Raw genomic sequence first — 15,905 nt, 5'->3', positions numbered from 1 at the left:
TCCAAACAGCGGCATTATGCAAGCTCTGGACCTTGGGAGGAGAGGGAGGCCTAATTACTAAACAAAGCTAGAGGCGAGAAAGGAACGCTTGCCTCCAGTTACTGCTATGCTGCCCACATGCTGCAGTGATGCTGTCCTCCCACTGCTGCTCCAAGGACTTTAAGTTTGAATCTTGTCACACTTTACTTACCAAATCCTCACATCTAAAGAGAAGCGGATTTCGAGCATCTACTATCTGGACCACAATATCACTGAAAAACAAATGTGAGATACTCCAATCATCGTGGAGTGAAAGGAAACACTGACCATATAATAACAGTAGCTAACACTTTCCACACATTAAGCACTTGACATATGTAACTTTTTAAGGTATAATTATTCCCAGTTCACATGAGGAAACTGAAGGTTGGAACAGTTAAGTAACTTGTCCAAGGTCACCAGCTACTAAGTGATGGAGCCGGAATGGGAACTCCAGCAGTCAGAACCAGAGGCCACGCTCCTAATTATAACATTCTCCTGCTATACTACGGCCTAGAGAGGCTCTGATGTTTCATTGCTAAAACTTCAACTGTATCTTCCAGTAAACTCTCCCAGCAAGATAAAAAGTATTCCAAATACTTCAATCCAAGGTGAGGTCTACTGTATATCCAGTACCTAATCTACCCTTGTGTTAACGCCTCAGGAGAAAATAAATCATTTGCTGACGACTGCCACTATCAAAGCCTATATCTTATTTAAACCCAGGGCTGACAAGAGAAAGCATATATCCAGCAAATAATCATCCACTAGTTCCAAGAATGTGTTTAAATGGCAAAAATACAAAACAGCAAAATACCAACTTAAGTTGCCATACTGAAGCAGGAATGATGAGTCCAACTTCTTCCATCACATATAAGAAGATGTCGCAATTAGAAAACTTTCTGCAGCTGATAGCAGGGCCCTCAAGTCCCTCACAAACGTAGTGGGGACTACAGCAGCCCAGCATTGTGAGAATAAGTATTTCACTTCCCCGGGAGGATCCTCCCTTCCTTCAACCTCTGTGGCCAGGGAAACACTCTAAGGGCCAGCTGCGACTGCCACTGAACGGAAACACGTGGCAGACAAGCTACTACCTTACAGCAGTCTGCCCGTATCCATACCTGGTGAGCCTTTTCTGAGGGAACTCTTGTTCAGCAACTATGCTGAACAACAAGGAAGTAATAAATCAAGGTTACTATTTAGGGCAGGGCTTGGACAATCAAAATGGACTTTCTTTCAGAATAGTTAAATTTCCAGCATAACCTTGTGATTCAAAGGAACTCACAGATGTGCTAATTTACGATGAATTGTTTTTAAGTTCTCTAAGTGGGTCCCAGTATTTCTTCTTTAAGGAATATCTACCACTTTCAAACTGTGAGGATTTAACAGTAAACGCAAGAATGACTGCAAAAAAGGGACAAAGCCTAACAAACTAAAATTACAAGGTCCACAAACATTATGTCTACATACCAAACATGTAGAAAGAGTAATCAGCTTAGAAACCAGTAAGAAAAGAAGACAAATTTAACACAGCTTGCTTCGTATGCTGAATTAGGATGCAGAGTCAAGTGCCAACTATGAACCAGGAAGGGCTTATGCAACACAATGGAAGTGCCTTATCTTACTAGAATACGGTGTTCTGCCCTCAGTGCCTCAGCAGTTTCCTGCATTTCAATGACATGTTATACAGCAAATCTTCTCTGATAACTACTCCTGAAATTAAAGAGGCAGATGGCTTAACTAGCCTGTTACCAAACAGGAGACATCTGCTGCACAGAACACATCAGTAAATATTTCCTGTTAAAAGATGTGGCAGTAGTCGCTTTACTGGTAATATTTCTATGTAATTCAGATCCATGTCCATGTGATATAAACTAGACTCCTTGAGTTAGAAACGTGTTCTTATAAAAAGAGAAATATCGTATAATACGATAACAGAGCAATAATACTATAATCCATTGAAGCTACAAGTTTCAACAAGCACAGGCTCACTCAGAGGAAACCAGCTGCTTATTTAGGGGCATAAAAAGCATGTAGAGAGCCTTCTTGTTAAACAAGGAAGAATGAACACATATGGTGACCTGTGTTCCCTCTCAAAACCTACAAAAACGAAAGTAAATGCTGCAACTCATCAGGACAAAGAGAAAGAAAGAACAACAACTAAGAAATGTCAAACCAATTAAGAAGCAAACCTGTCATGCCCCAGAACTACAAGAAAGCTCAAGATTAGAAGCATCAGATCGACTCCCAAGGCAAGAGTGAGGTATGGGACTGAAATGAATCTGACCATGGAGCTCTTAGGTCCACTCCCCTGTTCCACTCAGCCAGGCAACTACACCTCCTCCCTCCCCTATCTCAATGGCAGAAGGCTACGGTTTATTACGGAGAAAACGAATCTGAGAGGCTCTAAAACTGAGACCTCAAGCACAGGAGAAGGCGGGAAAGAAGTGCCATACTGAAAAAAGGGGGATTAAACACGAGTCTGTGTATCAAATGGTGAAAATGCCCAACCCCCTTGCATTATACCACTGCCGTTAGCCTCCTTCTTCTCTCTATGAAACTGACTGGCCCTGGGGCGAACACCTACAGATACTAACATCTTGGGTTATTCCAACAAAATAAAATTGATCCCTACTCAGTCACCATGTAGTGAAGTTGACCAGTTGCCAAACTCCACCCAAAGAGGTAGTCCTATCAATCAGCTTTGTAAAGCTTCATTCTTAAATATGTACAGACAACAAACATCACTGACGTCTGAGGAAGGCCTCTTACATAAGTCAGAAATCAGAATAAAAAGAAAGAAAGGAATACACAGGAAAGATAGACAGTATAGGAAATAGGAGTAAATCTAAAATTAAAAAAAAAAAACCCCTATAATTAAGCGTGCAGATGAGGGCATTCCCTCAAGGTCGAGGTTTCAATATTTTTGAGCTTGTTACCATTTCTCTTCGGAAATAAGAAAACAGGTATTTTCAGCAGTACACACTCTCAACTGCTAATGTGAGGCACCAAAGGAGAGATCAGTCCACTCTGCTCCACAGACGTTCCCAGGAGAATGATACTGGGTCTTCCCAAGCTCCTTCACATGGGCCTGCCCAGATTCTGGGAATTGGCAGCAAGCTGCTTCTTTTTTCAGGCTTAGAGATTTGCCTTGCCACTCTGACCACCCCATATCCCAGCTCAATGGCCCTCTCTCTGTCCCCAAGGGAACAAGACGGGGGAGGCATGTAAGCCACTTTTTAAAAAATTGAGATATAATCACATATCACAGAATTTACCCTTTTTAAAAGTATACAATTTAGTGGTTTTAGTATATTGACAAAGTTGTGCAATCATTATCACTATGTAACTCCAGAACATTTTCACCCCCCTAAAAAGAAATGCAAGTTAACTTTTACAAGTTTAATCCAAGTCACAATGCTAAATGTGCTAACACAATCACGTGCCACATGATGACATCTCGGTCAACAATGGACGGCACATGCGACAGTGGTCCCGTAAGGTCAGTACCATACAATCTAGGTGTGTAGCAGGCTATACCACGTAGGTTTGTGCGAGTACACTCTACAATGTTCGTGCAGTGATGAAATCAACTAACAACTCATTTCTCAAAACGTACCCCCATTATTAAGCAACGCATGACTGTATTCTTTTCTGAGAATCCCAGGTAAAGCATCCTGTTTCCTAATGTTCTTATTGGGCATATTTTATGGATTAAAAAACAAAAAAACAAAAAAAAAACCCAGCCTGAAGGTTCCTTGTTAAAAAGCATCATTTCAAATATAAGATTCACTTATGAAATCCTTGAAAACAATTCACCCTCCTTGAGGAAAATAAAAACCTCTTAATTAAAGAGGTGAGATTGGAGAAAGTTGATTTATCAACTTCTAACAATTAGGACAAGGAAAAGACTGAAAATCTCCCATTCTCAATTTATCAAAAATCATTCTCTTCTTAGAGAATTAAAGCCCAATTAAAATAAATCACTCCTTGATTTCCCCCAATCCTTATCAACTGCTCCGTCCTCCGCTACAACTCGGCCCACTGCCTTTCTATCTGTAACACAGCAGGAATCACACTCGCTTTGTATTCTACTGCACTTCACGTGAGTGCAAGGATTGCATTTCATTCATCCCTGCAACCCTGGTGCCTGGCACTTTGCTTGGCCTCCCCACATAACATATTTGCTCTTTGCAGGCAGATACCTACTCCTTTTCATACCCATATTTTCTATATTACCAGAAAGGAATTCAATATATATTTGCTGAAATCAAAGTACAACTGCTTCAGAACTCATCTTACAGAAACTGTTCACCATTCTCAGATGCTTATCAATGTGTTCATCTAATAACAAAAAACTCTATATTTTAAAAGAAATAGAGTATCATACTTTCAGTTTTTATTATAACTCTCAATAGCCCTTTGTATAGTTTACGCCCTGTGTGCCTCCCCCCTACACCTCGTCCCTGGGCCTATGAGCATATAGTAACATCCAAACCTAATGTAACACCACTACAATGTCTTCATTACACAAAAAGAAAATGGTAACTTACCTTCTCTCAATCACCCTCCAGAGCTGGCGCCAAAAATCCAAATTTCTTTCAAATGGAGTCAGTATCAGCTTTTGTTCCTCTTCTAGCCTGGCTTTAGAATGAAAAGTTTGTATCTTTGCCAGATTATAATAGAAGGTTTCAAGTAGTATAAACACTCAAATTCATTGCATTAAAAAATAAGTATACAAATATTAACTGTCAAATTATTGCTGAGTCAATATGAAAATCAACTTCAAATTTTATACCTAAGCTATTTAAGCCCTGGAAGTTTATCTATCATACAAAACGACATTTCTCCCACACAAGTCTTTCCGGAAGAATGTTCAAGAGGGCAGCAATCAACCCCAGGGTGACTAATGGCTAGAGAAGGGTATAAAAAGGGAGAAGGCCAGCAACGGAGCAGAGTAACCAACTTGCCATCTTTGTGCAAGGATGCACGTGCACCCAGCAATGCTGTTAGCACACAAAACTTGCATTTGTAAGAAATCTAGGGGCCGGCCTGGTGGCGCAAGCGGTTAAATGCGCGCACTCTGCTGCGGCGGCCCGGGGTTCACCGGTTCGGATCCCGGGCGCACACCGATGCACTACTTGTTGAGCCATGCTGTGAAGACATCCCATATAAAGTAGAGGAAGATGGGTACGGATGTTAGCTCAGGGCCAATCTTCCTCAGCAAAAAAAGAGGAGGATTGGCATCAGATGTTAGCTCAGGGCTGGTCTTCCTCACCAAATAAATAAATAAATAAATAAAAAGAAATCTACTATTTCCCTGTTAAAAGAATCAGGCCTTCAAAATGCAAATAGCCATGCAAGCACATCAAAATGCCTGACTCAGAATTTCAAGGTAAATCTTCACACAGTTGAATGCTCACCGGACAAGTTGACGTCTCCATTCTAGAAAGTTATCTTTCTCTGCCTGTTTGAGTTCTTCTGGGCTAGTTTTTTTGTTCCACTTTGGTCTAAAACAATCACAGAGGAAAAAAAAAATTTCCACATGAGTTACCAAAATAAAACAGGGGATCTGGATTTAATAATGGTAGCTAAGAAAAGGAAGCAGGAAAAAAGGGAACATCAAATTAAAAATTTTATACTCAGTGGCCTTGTAATGTCCTACATTCTTGTTCAACTCACCTCCGTGGTATACACAAGAACTGTTTGTTTTTTTCATGGAGTTTCTTAATTCTCTGGCTCTCCTCAAAAGACAGCAGTCCAGTTCTAGCCTCAGGATGCACAAACTTAATGTTAAGCTTCTCTGTTTATAGAAACGAAAAGTACTGTTACTTAAGTGGCAATATAGATAGTGAATGTCAGTCATTACTTGGAAAACTACAAATATCAGCACCTAAAACAGAATTTAAGCTTTCTTTATTTTGATGCCTCTAGCCTTGGATAAATTATAATTCCCAAATGAAGTTTTCTACCAAAAAAAGAAAAAAAAAGGAATGAAAGAAAGAAAAGACCTTTACTAAAGCTTTCAAAAGGTCAACCATTTTTTCAAGTACTGATTTTATAAAACTCCATATGCCAAATGCATTTCATGGAAACAGACACAGTAAGAGTGGGAAGGGATTGTAAAGATTCAGTACAACCAATCTCCTCATTTACAGACGAAGACTACAGGAGTGGATGGGGAAGTAAAGATTCAGCAGAGATCCCAGTTAGAACTAGTGAACTACTATACTACTATAATTTACATATTTATGATGAAAACCATAATGAATGCTATATAAAAATTCATTTATTTAAAAGAATTATTATTCAAAGGAATGCAAAGAAATAAAAAAAAAAAGCTAAGTCCGTGTATGAACTACAGAGACCTCTAGGCCTCTCTATTTCACCATACACAGCCGCCTCCTTTCCATAGGCAGGTGACTCCACTGAGATAAGCACCTGAGAAGCCAGCTAAGCTTCTTACCAAAATGCTAAGGGAAGGTCCTATTCAAAGACAACAGGACATCTTCACCAATGTTCCTCTTGACCTTTAAGCAAAGATTGCAGTCCACTACCTTTGTCAGACCACTAATACCATCTAGGACCTTGGTCTGCACAGTCCAGTAACCTAAAGAACAGTCAACCCAACCACCATTCTCATTCATGTCACCCTCAACCAACAGTCAAAACACACATCCTCTAGTGCCATATCTGATAATTCTTTCACATTAATCTCTCCTTCCAATGATGATCTCCCACCCAACAATCCCACTTTGCTTCATCCAACCTCTGCAAACACCTCTAGTCCCCTGACTCTTTCCTCTTCTCCCAGTCCACCATCCAGCTTGTAGCTTCACTTTTTTTCCCTATTTGGCCAAAACCATATGGTATATCCAGTCAACCACTCTCTAAATGAACATCATCAAAATTCCTTACACTCCACTGTACCCACTCCCAAATCTCCAACCTTAGATAAAGCCAACTATTCATTCCCATTCTCATTTCAGTTGCGATGCTGAGTTCTGCTGCAAGTAATCACATAATGCAGCCACCTGTCTCTAAACTGTCTTTACTACCAATACTTTGACACCAAATGTGTGCATTTTCCCACACCAACAACCAGTTCTCCAACTCTCTGGACACCAAATGGGTGTCCTAAAATTCAATTCTATTCTGACACGAACCATCAAGAGTCAGTGTCAGACACTACAGGTTTAAGGGCTCAGTCCCACAAAACTGCCCCACTTTGGATGCCAAATCTCTGAATGGGCTTTTATGGAGGCTTCATTAAGTAGGGATGATTGATTAAATTACTGACCACTGGTGATTAACTCAATCTCCAGTCCCTCTCCCCTCCCTAGAGGTGGGCTGAAAGTACCAATGGTTTAATTATGCCTAGGTCTGCCTAGAGACCAATCCCATCCTAATGCTATCTAGGGGTCCCCAACCACCAATTATCTCATTAGCATACAAAAAGACACTCTCATCACTCCAGAAATTCCAAAGGTCTTAGAAATTTTCAAGTCAGGAACCCGGGAGGAAAACTAAATATATATATATTTTTTATTATATCACAACATCACATTGTCACTACAAACTTATGGGCTCAACATCAGCTAAGTCCTTAGGACTTCTCATAGAAGGAAGAAAATCCTTCTATGATGTTGGTTTTATTTCTCCCATTCCCTAAACTATAACTGCTCTCCTTGAGCCCCCTACTCCTCCTCTGCCCACTTCTTTTCAGATGACCTTGTACCATAACAAGAGAAAAACTGAAGCTATTGGATATGCACCCTCTTAACTTCTCATCTACACATTTCTCAACGTGTGCACCCACCTTCAGCTTCCTTCTTTCAGCCTCAGAGGAAGCTGTGCTCCTTCTTTCGTATAAAGCTAATATCTTCAACTCTGCTTTTGATCCCATTCTATTCCCATCTCCTTCCAGGCTCAAACTTTGTTCTAGCTCCTCATTAATCTCTATTTTCTTTCATGTTTTTAAAAATTAACTTTTAATTACACAATACATAAACTCTCCTTGTACAAAATTCAACAATACAGTAAGGCAAACATTCTCTTTGACCAACCTCCAACCTTCTCCCCACCTCTGCAATCCCAGATCTCTCCCCTGAGGTTAATGACTAAAAGTGTAACCTTCCAAGTTTTTTTCTAATATAAACATATATACATGGACTGGTCAGAATATTTTTTTAATGCAAATGGTACCACACTATACGCACTATTCTGCAACTTGGTCTTTCCATTTGATCATAGGTATTAGAGATCCTTCACATCAGTATCCTGAAATTTACCTCATTCTTTTTAACTGCCACAAAGCATTACCACACAAGGTCAGGGTTCTCTTGCCTGATGTGCATAAAGAGCCAATTATTATGGCATCAGCTTTGAGGAAAAAAAAAAGCTTTATTGCAAGATTGATCTGCAAGGAGACAGGAGTCATAAGCTCTCAGATCTGTCTCCCCAATCCAGGGCTTGGGGCACAATTTATGAGATGAATGGCAGGGCAGTCTGAAGTGTGGAGATAGATGATTGGAGGTAAGGAGAACGGAGGCAATTGATGATCTGCCCAAGTGTAGTCAAAATTCATGGCTTTTCATAGGACACGTTCACAAAATGGTGGTGTTAGTATGATCCAAGGGTGCAGGAGAACGGAGGCAATTGATGATCTGCCCAAGTGTAGTCAAAATTCATGGCTTTTCATAGGACACGTTCACAAAATGGTGGTGTTAGTATGATCCAAGGGTGCAGTTTTCAGCCCTTTGATGTCAAAAAGGTCATTTATTAGGCATTTGCCTCAAAATCCATCAGTGATCATTCAAAAAAATGAAATCTGAAATCACGTTTTATTTTTGCTTAAACCCCTCTCCAGGCTCCTTTAAAGCCCTTATTCTCGCCAGGATCTGACCCTTGCCTACCTCCCCAGCGTTTGCTCATCACATCCTGCCCCCGTGTACTTTAAGCAGATGTGCTGCTCACATCTTAGCTTGAGCCCTCTCCCTGTCTGTCATCTCATCTGTCCTTCTAACATCTACTCATCTTTTGAGACTCAGCCCCAGGGTAAAGCTTTCTGTGACTGGCCCTCGTCTTCCTTAGAACAGAAACGAATACTAACTCCATCTTTTATGACCCCATTGTCTGCTATAGACTTCTTTCATAGCACCTAAAACAAAATTTTGCAGAAACAAAATTTGTCTTAGTCACTCTCAGTAGCCAGTACAATGCCTGAGAGTAGCTGGGGCTCAATAAAAGCATTCTGAACAAGTAAATGAATTTTCTAAACAACATAATAACATTTATAATAAGAGACAGAAACAATAGTTTATGATGCTATTTCTGTGCCAGGTACTCTTCTAAGTGCTTAGAAAACACAAAAAAACAAGGGAGAGCAGTGACTAAAACAAATTACACGTATGCAAAAATTCACCATAATGTGTTGACGAGTGCTTTAAGATATAATTCAAATTGCCTAAGTAATAGCAGCAGGCCCAGGATTTTGCTTCTAACAACGGTATCAGAAAACATTTTCTGGAAAATGTTGGTATTGTCCACCATAATGTTGACTGGTCTTTTCCTATGAGAGACTGAGTCTCTTGAACATGATACAATGATGTATAATCTAAAGTGCTTTTTTAGAGGTGAATTTTAAAACTGTGGAACGTTCTGTACCTTGCATCTTGAGTTCAATCGGACCCTTCGACACTGCTTCGGATATCTGCCTTTGGGTTAAAGACAGCTCATTTATGAGTATAGCAGGGTCCACAAAACTCCAAGTAGACTTATTTGTATCTAGTCAGCAAAGATGGAAATGTGACCAGTGTCATACGCACTCTGCAATAAACAACTTACCAGCTACAAACTCTGTTCCCGCAAGTTCTGCAGTTGCAAGGAAATCATCAAGGGAGCTCTGTTCAGTCACCGACTGGAGATTAAGACGACCCCAATCATAGCCATCATTCAGTTCACTTGTGTGCAACTATGAAGAAAGCACAGGGTAACAATAATATAGCTGTTCTCTTCTGCTCTTGACATCCAAACAAACTCTAAACTCCCAAGGAACTATTCTGTGGTCATGAGGGTGGTGTGAGCCCCTTTAGAGTCAACATAATAGTTAACATTTAAATGACCACTTTCTTACCTCATGACAGGCACTTTCCATTCATTATTTCATTTAATTTTTAAAATATTTCAAAGTAAATTTTACGATATCTCTACTTTACTGATGAGGAAACAGGCATAAATGGATAAAATAACTTGCCTGTACATAGTTGCAGCTAATAAGTGCTAGAGATAGAATTTGAACTCAGGATCTCTGGTCCTGGTAGCTACAGTTAGTCAAAATATATTTTTTGTGTGTGTGAGGAAGACCAGCCCTGGGCTAACATCTGTGCCCATCTTCCTCTACCTTATACGGGACGCCGCCACAGCGTGGCCTGACAAGTGGTGCATCAGTGTGCAGACGGGATCTGAAACCGCAAACCCTGGGCCACCGAAGCAGAGCGCGTGAACTCAACCACTACGCCACCGGGCCAGGCCCAGTCAAAATATTTTGATGGAGACTCAGAGCAAGAAATATATTTTACATAGTGACCCAAATGCTGTGATACACATAACAATGTAATTGTGTGCCATTCAGTACAGTAAAATGGAAACAAAAGAATCCTGAAACAAAGTTATCTTATTCTGTGTAATACACTCTGATATTTTGAATTTTATTCTGTTGGGTTAAAAAACCACTAGTTGAGATCTACTTATTTCCAGACACAACTCCGAGTTTGATAAACACCATCCTAGCTACATGCTCAGTACAGGTACAAATAAAGGAAAAAATTGAAGGTTAAAAAGTTAGGTGGTTTGCCCAAGGCCACAAAATCAGCAAAAATCAGAGTACAGATTAGAATCCAGTTCTTTAGTATTCATATTCAACCCTGCTACCAGTTCCTAAAGACTAATAACAAGTTGCTTCAAAATCAATACCAGTAACTAATGTCCACAGTAACTTTGACCTGATGAATACTGATGAGCCCTGTATGCTGTCTACTTTGCATATTATACGAATGGAAATCAGATGGTGTGACAGTGGCACATGGAGAGTTAGCATTATACACATCTGCGACTTCAGCACAGGTTTTTACTGAGAACTTACTGAGTCTCAAATACCTGGGGGCATGAATGTCAAAATAACAAACACGAGTCAAACGACTTCATCCATTTTTCAAGGATCCTAAAACTACAATCGTCCCTAGACCCAGGGAAACATTAGTCCGGCCCGCCACACTTTGGAAATGAACCGTTCATCTGAGTGAAACCATTAGGCACTAACAGGAGTGAAGCACGGCTCTAAGTTATTTTGTATTTCTGGCAGCAACAAGTTACTCTTGGAGAGATAATTCTTTGAACAAATTAACACAAAAAGAAGTAGTTTCTGTGTCCTGCTCAGAACCTTCCAAACGTTTCCATGGCTTATAAGGCAAAGACCAAACTATTAGCCTGGCATTCGAGCCCCTTCAAGATCTCACTCCAGCCTCACCATCACACTAGCCCTCATGTCAAGCCTCTCACCTCTGCGCCCCGTGCCTGCTTATCCGCCTCGCACAAACGTATGTTCATCCTTTTGCGTGACTTGCTCTGGAAAATCTCCCTGACCTTTGACCCCTGGCTTCGCGGCATTCAGACTCTCATAACTAGACAGAAAGATGGAGAGAGATGACAAGGTCTGTCTTACCCAGGAGTCCGTGTGACGGTGGCTACGGCTCCGCTGAGTCTGATGGCGGATAAGCGCCCGGCCGAGGGAGCCAGCACCCAGCGCTTTCCTCCGGCCCATCACCACACCGCCGTCCCACGAACCTTCTCTGCAGAAAGCGCGTTTTCCGGTTTTCAAGACCTCGACCCCCGGAAGTGACGTAAGAGCGAGCTCAAGTAGTGAAGGCCCGAGTTGACGGGAAAACGGAATAACTTGCTCCAAACGGCCCTTTATATACCTCACGCTTGCCAGTATTATAGAACATAAATGTAACAATGGCCTAGAAACTTAATTTTATATAGATATCTCTAAGAATATCTCAAATTTGGATATAGTGAGGGCATTAAAAAAATGGTACCTTCCAGATTTGTGCGTCGGTCTTTAGCGTCCGGCGAGGAACTAGGAGACGTGGAAAACATGGCCGTTCACAGTCGAGGTACTAACCCTGCCTCCTCGCTGTTTTCGTCATGAGGAGGCGGAGCCTCGGGTGAAAGCTATTCCTGGCGCGCGAGGTGGAGTTGCTTCCTGGCGCTAGTTTTCGGCTGGCGTTCCGAGACCTGGGCTCGCGTCTGTCCAAGCCCAGCAACTAAGTAGCTTTCTGTTTACTTAGTCTTCCCCAGCTGCGAACTGGGGAGAAAAGTCCCCGCCTGGATGGGAGTTCGGAGTGGAAGGATGAATAATGTTTCCAGAGCTTGGCAGGGTTGCAAGGAAAGCCAACAGGATCTGACTTAAATGCTTTATTTCAAATAATTTTCTTGTTAATGTTTAAAAGTTCCAGTTAAAATTGTATTCAAATTTTCCAGTAATTAAAATAAAGTGAAAACAGTGAGCCGCCTCCACTCTGTGGCCTGAGATTTTTTTCCTCATTTTATGTTAATTTTCCTATAATGGGAATATGCAAAGACAAGTTAGAGTTATGGGGGTGCTGGGCGTTTTACCGAAATTTCATTAATCGGAGAACCACCTTGACGTTGTCATGCTCAGAGAGGAAGCAGCTTGCCCAAGTCATAGATGGAATATGTGTGGTGTCCGGGTCAAACCCAAATCTCATCAACTGTTTTATATGTTCTTGGGGAAAGGGGAGAATGAGTGTTGTTAGCGTGTATTTCAGAACCTAGTGCTTCTCAGACTTTAATGTGCATATGAATTCCCTGGGAATCTCAGTAACATGCAGATTCTGATTAATAAGGTCTGGGGTGGGGCCAGGGACTCTGTATTTCTAACAAACTTCCAGGTGATGCTGATGCTGCTGGTCTGGTCCACAGGCCACACTTTGAGTAGTAAAAGAAATCCACTCCCTTCTGGTGCAGGTAAAGGCACTGAAGTGGACTGGCTCAAAGTCAGACGCAGCAAGTTAGGGGCGTGCAGAGCTGGCACCATATCTCCCACCCATCTCTGGACTCCCTGCCAAACCCCGTGTGCCGCCTCACTGCTGACTCCTACAGAATTGGAGTGAACGTTGGGAAACACCCAAGGGATTGCTGACAAGCCGTGTAGTAGTTGGCGAGGCTTTGGGAAGGCAGCGCTCACAGATCAGCGAAGAAATGGTTTCTCCCATTTCCCAACTTAGAAGAAACTGTATATTTTTTAAAAACTTGAACATAATCTCCAGAAGAAAGATATGGAGAAGACCCATGGGAGAGAATAAGCAGATAGTTCCTAGTATTCTCTGGAGCTGAGTGATTAAAGATAAAACTAACTCATAAAGTAAGATTAAATGGATTTTACGTTCTAATGACAACAACAACAATAGATGATATAGAGAAACCTGCTGTCTCATTCCTATAGCTCACTCAGGAACTTGGGACTTCACCCTCGTTTCCTTTTCCAGATTTTGTCACCTCCAGAGGTTTAGAGAAAGCAAGCACTTTGAGTTTCTATTGTCATTATTCTCATAGGCTCCAAAAAATCTTGACCAAATAAAGTGATAATTTAATCAAGACTGGTGAGGAGTCAAAAAGACACTGACATTGTAAAGCTAAAATAGCAGTCACTATTCTTAGCTGACAAATAAGTAAGGCATAAATAATTCTAGTATTTTCCTTAAGATGTTCCTCAAATGTACCATTGAAAAAGAACTGGACCTCAGTTTTCTTATCTGGTTAATGGGGATAATAATTCCTGTCCTGCAGAGGTAGCAAATGAGATAATGCTGCAAGATCATTGCCTAGTAGTTTGTGGAGTACCAATTTTCACAACTGAACAAATATTTTCCCCCAACAACCTGATGATGCTGGTGGGAATCCAGATGTATAGTTGATCCATGTCGAGAGATTATGAGGCTAGTTCATTGAGGAGGGCAAGGAGGAAGGGGATTCAGGGTGCTGATGAGGCAAGACCATGGGATCTAGATTCAGAGGCACAAAGTGAGATTGAAGGGATAGTGATGATGGTGGTGGTGAAGGGTGGGGCAAGGTGCTGGCCACTGCCCAAGTGAGGGGGTTGCAAAGATGAATCAGCCTAGGTCCCTGCCCTCCAGCTGTTCCACCCACACACTTCAGGGAACAACACAATCCAGCCAAACTTCTCTCATCACTCTGTCACAACAGTGGAAATGCTCATCCACCAGGCTTGTGTCTGGAAGACTGGTCAGATCCTCCCGATTCCCCACGTAGCCGAGCCCTTCTGTTGAAGCCAGGGTTCTCTGAACAACTGACCCCTGGAGGAGGCTGCATTGATTTTGATTCATATCCAGCTTCCAAATAGCAACACAGAGAGTGTTTCTCATTCGTGATGTTGCATAATACTTGATTTACTGTGGCTAAACAAGTGTAGTTACAAGCCCTGAAACCCACACCCAGGAACAAACCTTGGAGTAGCTTTCAGCTCTCAAACTCCACACTCTTGTGCCTCTGGGCTTCACATCTGTCTGGTGAGGGAGGGGTGAGAGTGGGTGGGTTTCTGTTTTTTCTTTTCACCCCTTGGCCAAAAATGTGTCAGTGGAAGAAAAATTGTTCCAAGGCAAACTTGCAGCCCTGCCCCTCCCTCTCTCCCATTCTCTACACCACCTTTTTCCACAAGGACATTAAAGCAGTTTGCATAAGGCTGAGGGTTGTGAAAATAGAAGCCTGGCAGTCTCTGCAGAGTCACTGAATCAGTAGGGAAACTCCCTTTGATTATCTGCAATTCTCAATTTATCCCTGTTGAAAACGAGTAGATTCTCACACATGAGTGAGTTTCAATAATTCAGAAGCCTTTTATTTGTGGTTATTATAAATGATTAATTTGAGTCACTTCAATCAAACATTGATTGCCTGCTTGTGCAAGTCATTGTGAGTGCAATGAAAAGTGTAAAAGATCTCTTGCTTTGGTGACACAGACTACAGATCCTATGTACACTGTATTTGAACCTATGAACTTTTTCCTAACTCTTGTAGTTATATATGGAATATCTAGGGGCTTTTATTCACAGATGACTTTGCAATTATTTTTTTCCTCATGACAGTCAAGTGAGAAAGGGCACTGTTATTTTTCTGGACTTCTGTTTGTAGAAATTGAGACCCAATAAAGTTGAAGTAAAACGAAGGAGGCTGGAAGTATGATTAAAAATCACCAACTCTAAAGTCTGCAGATAGAAAGCACCAGGTTTCTCTCATTCATTCTTTCATTCATTCACTCATTCATCACTAGGCTCTGGGGAGTCAGCACTGGACAAACTCCCTGCCCCCATGAGCTTACATTTTATTGGTGATCAGCCTGAAGAGGGACTCATCCAAGGATGATAAATAGCTCAGGTCAGTGGTGGAGCCATGAATTACACCACCTCTAAAGTTAGACTTTACTCTGCCAGGAGGGCCTTCTGACCACTGGGATTTTACTTTTTATCTCTAAATGTGACCCCTTCCCTTAAATCACTCTAATAAATACATTAACAAGTGTTACATGTCAATCTGGATGGTGAGCAATGAGGAAAAGGTAAAGGAAGTGTGACTAGCCTCAGGAGAGGGGACTCCCATGGTATACGGGTGTCATTCCTATTTATGGGAAGGACTGATATAGGGAAGCAAGAGAAGATTATTCTGAGTAGACACAAAGCAAGCAAAACTAGAACAAATGAGTAGAAACCACAGAGTCACAATTTTAGGTTCAATTTGTTTGAACCTTATTACAATCAGAGTGTTCAAAGATGGAATGGACAGCTTTGAAA

The 15,905-nt window shown here is 41.4% G+C and overlaps 1 protein-coding gene across 2 annotated transcripts in view; it reads right to left on the bottom strand.

The window, feature by feature from the left end:
* Positions 1 to 11,882, bottom strand: part of LSG1 (large 60S subunit nuclear export GTPase 1) — a 29,945-nt gene extending 18,063 nt beyond the window's left edge. Inside the window, exons 1-6 of one of the 2 annotated variants that reach the window (XM_014783072.2) lie at positions 11,741 to 11,882; positions 9,865 to 9,991; positions 5,701 to 5,821; positions 5,442 to 5,528; positions 4,572 to 4,658; positions 191 to 251 (exon numbers count right to left, since the gene is read on the bottom strand). In XM_014783072.2, coding sequence (XP_014638558.1) covers positions 191 to 251; positions 4,572 to 4,658; positions 5,442 to 5,528; positions 5,701 to 5,821; positions 9,865 to 9,991; positions 11,741 to 11,839 — 582 coding nt within the window. In that variant the 5' untranslated portion in view covers positions 11,840 to 11,882. The other variant, XM_087439833.1, reaches the window with a different exon arrangement.
* Between the last annotated feature and the right edge of the window lie 4,023 nt (positions 11,883 to 15,905).

This window comes from Ceratotherium simum, chromosome 15 (genome assembly GCF_057802395.1).
Source record: "Ceratotherium simum simum isolate JZ-2026a chromosome 15, ASM5780239v1, whole genome shotgun sequence".
NCBI lineage: Eukaryota > Metazoa > Chordata > Mammalia > Perissodactyla > Rhinocerotidae > Ceratotherium > Ceratotherium simum.
The sequence above is the reverse complement of the archived record's forward strand: the minus strand, read 5'-3'. Positions and strand labels throughout refer to the sequence as shown.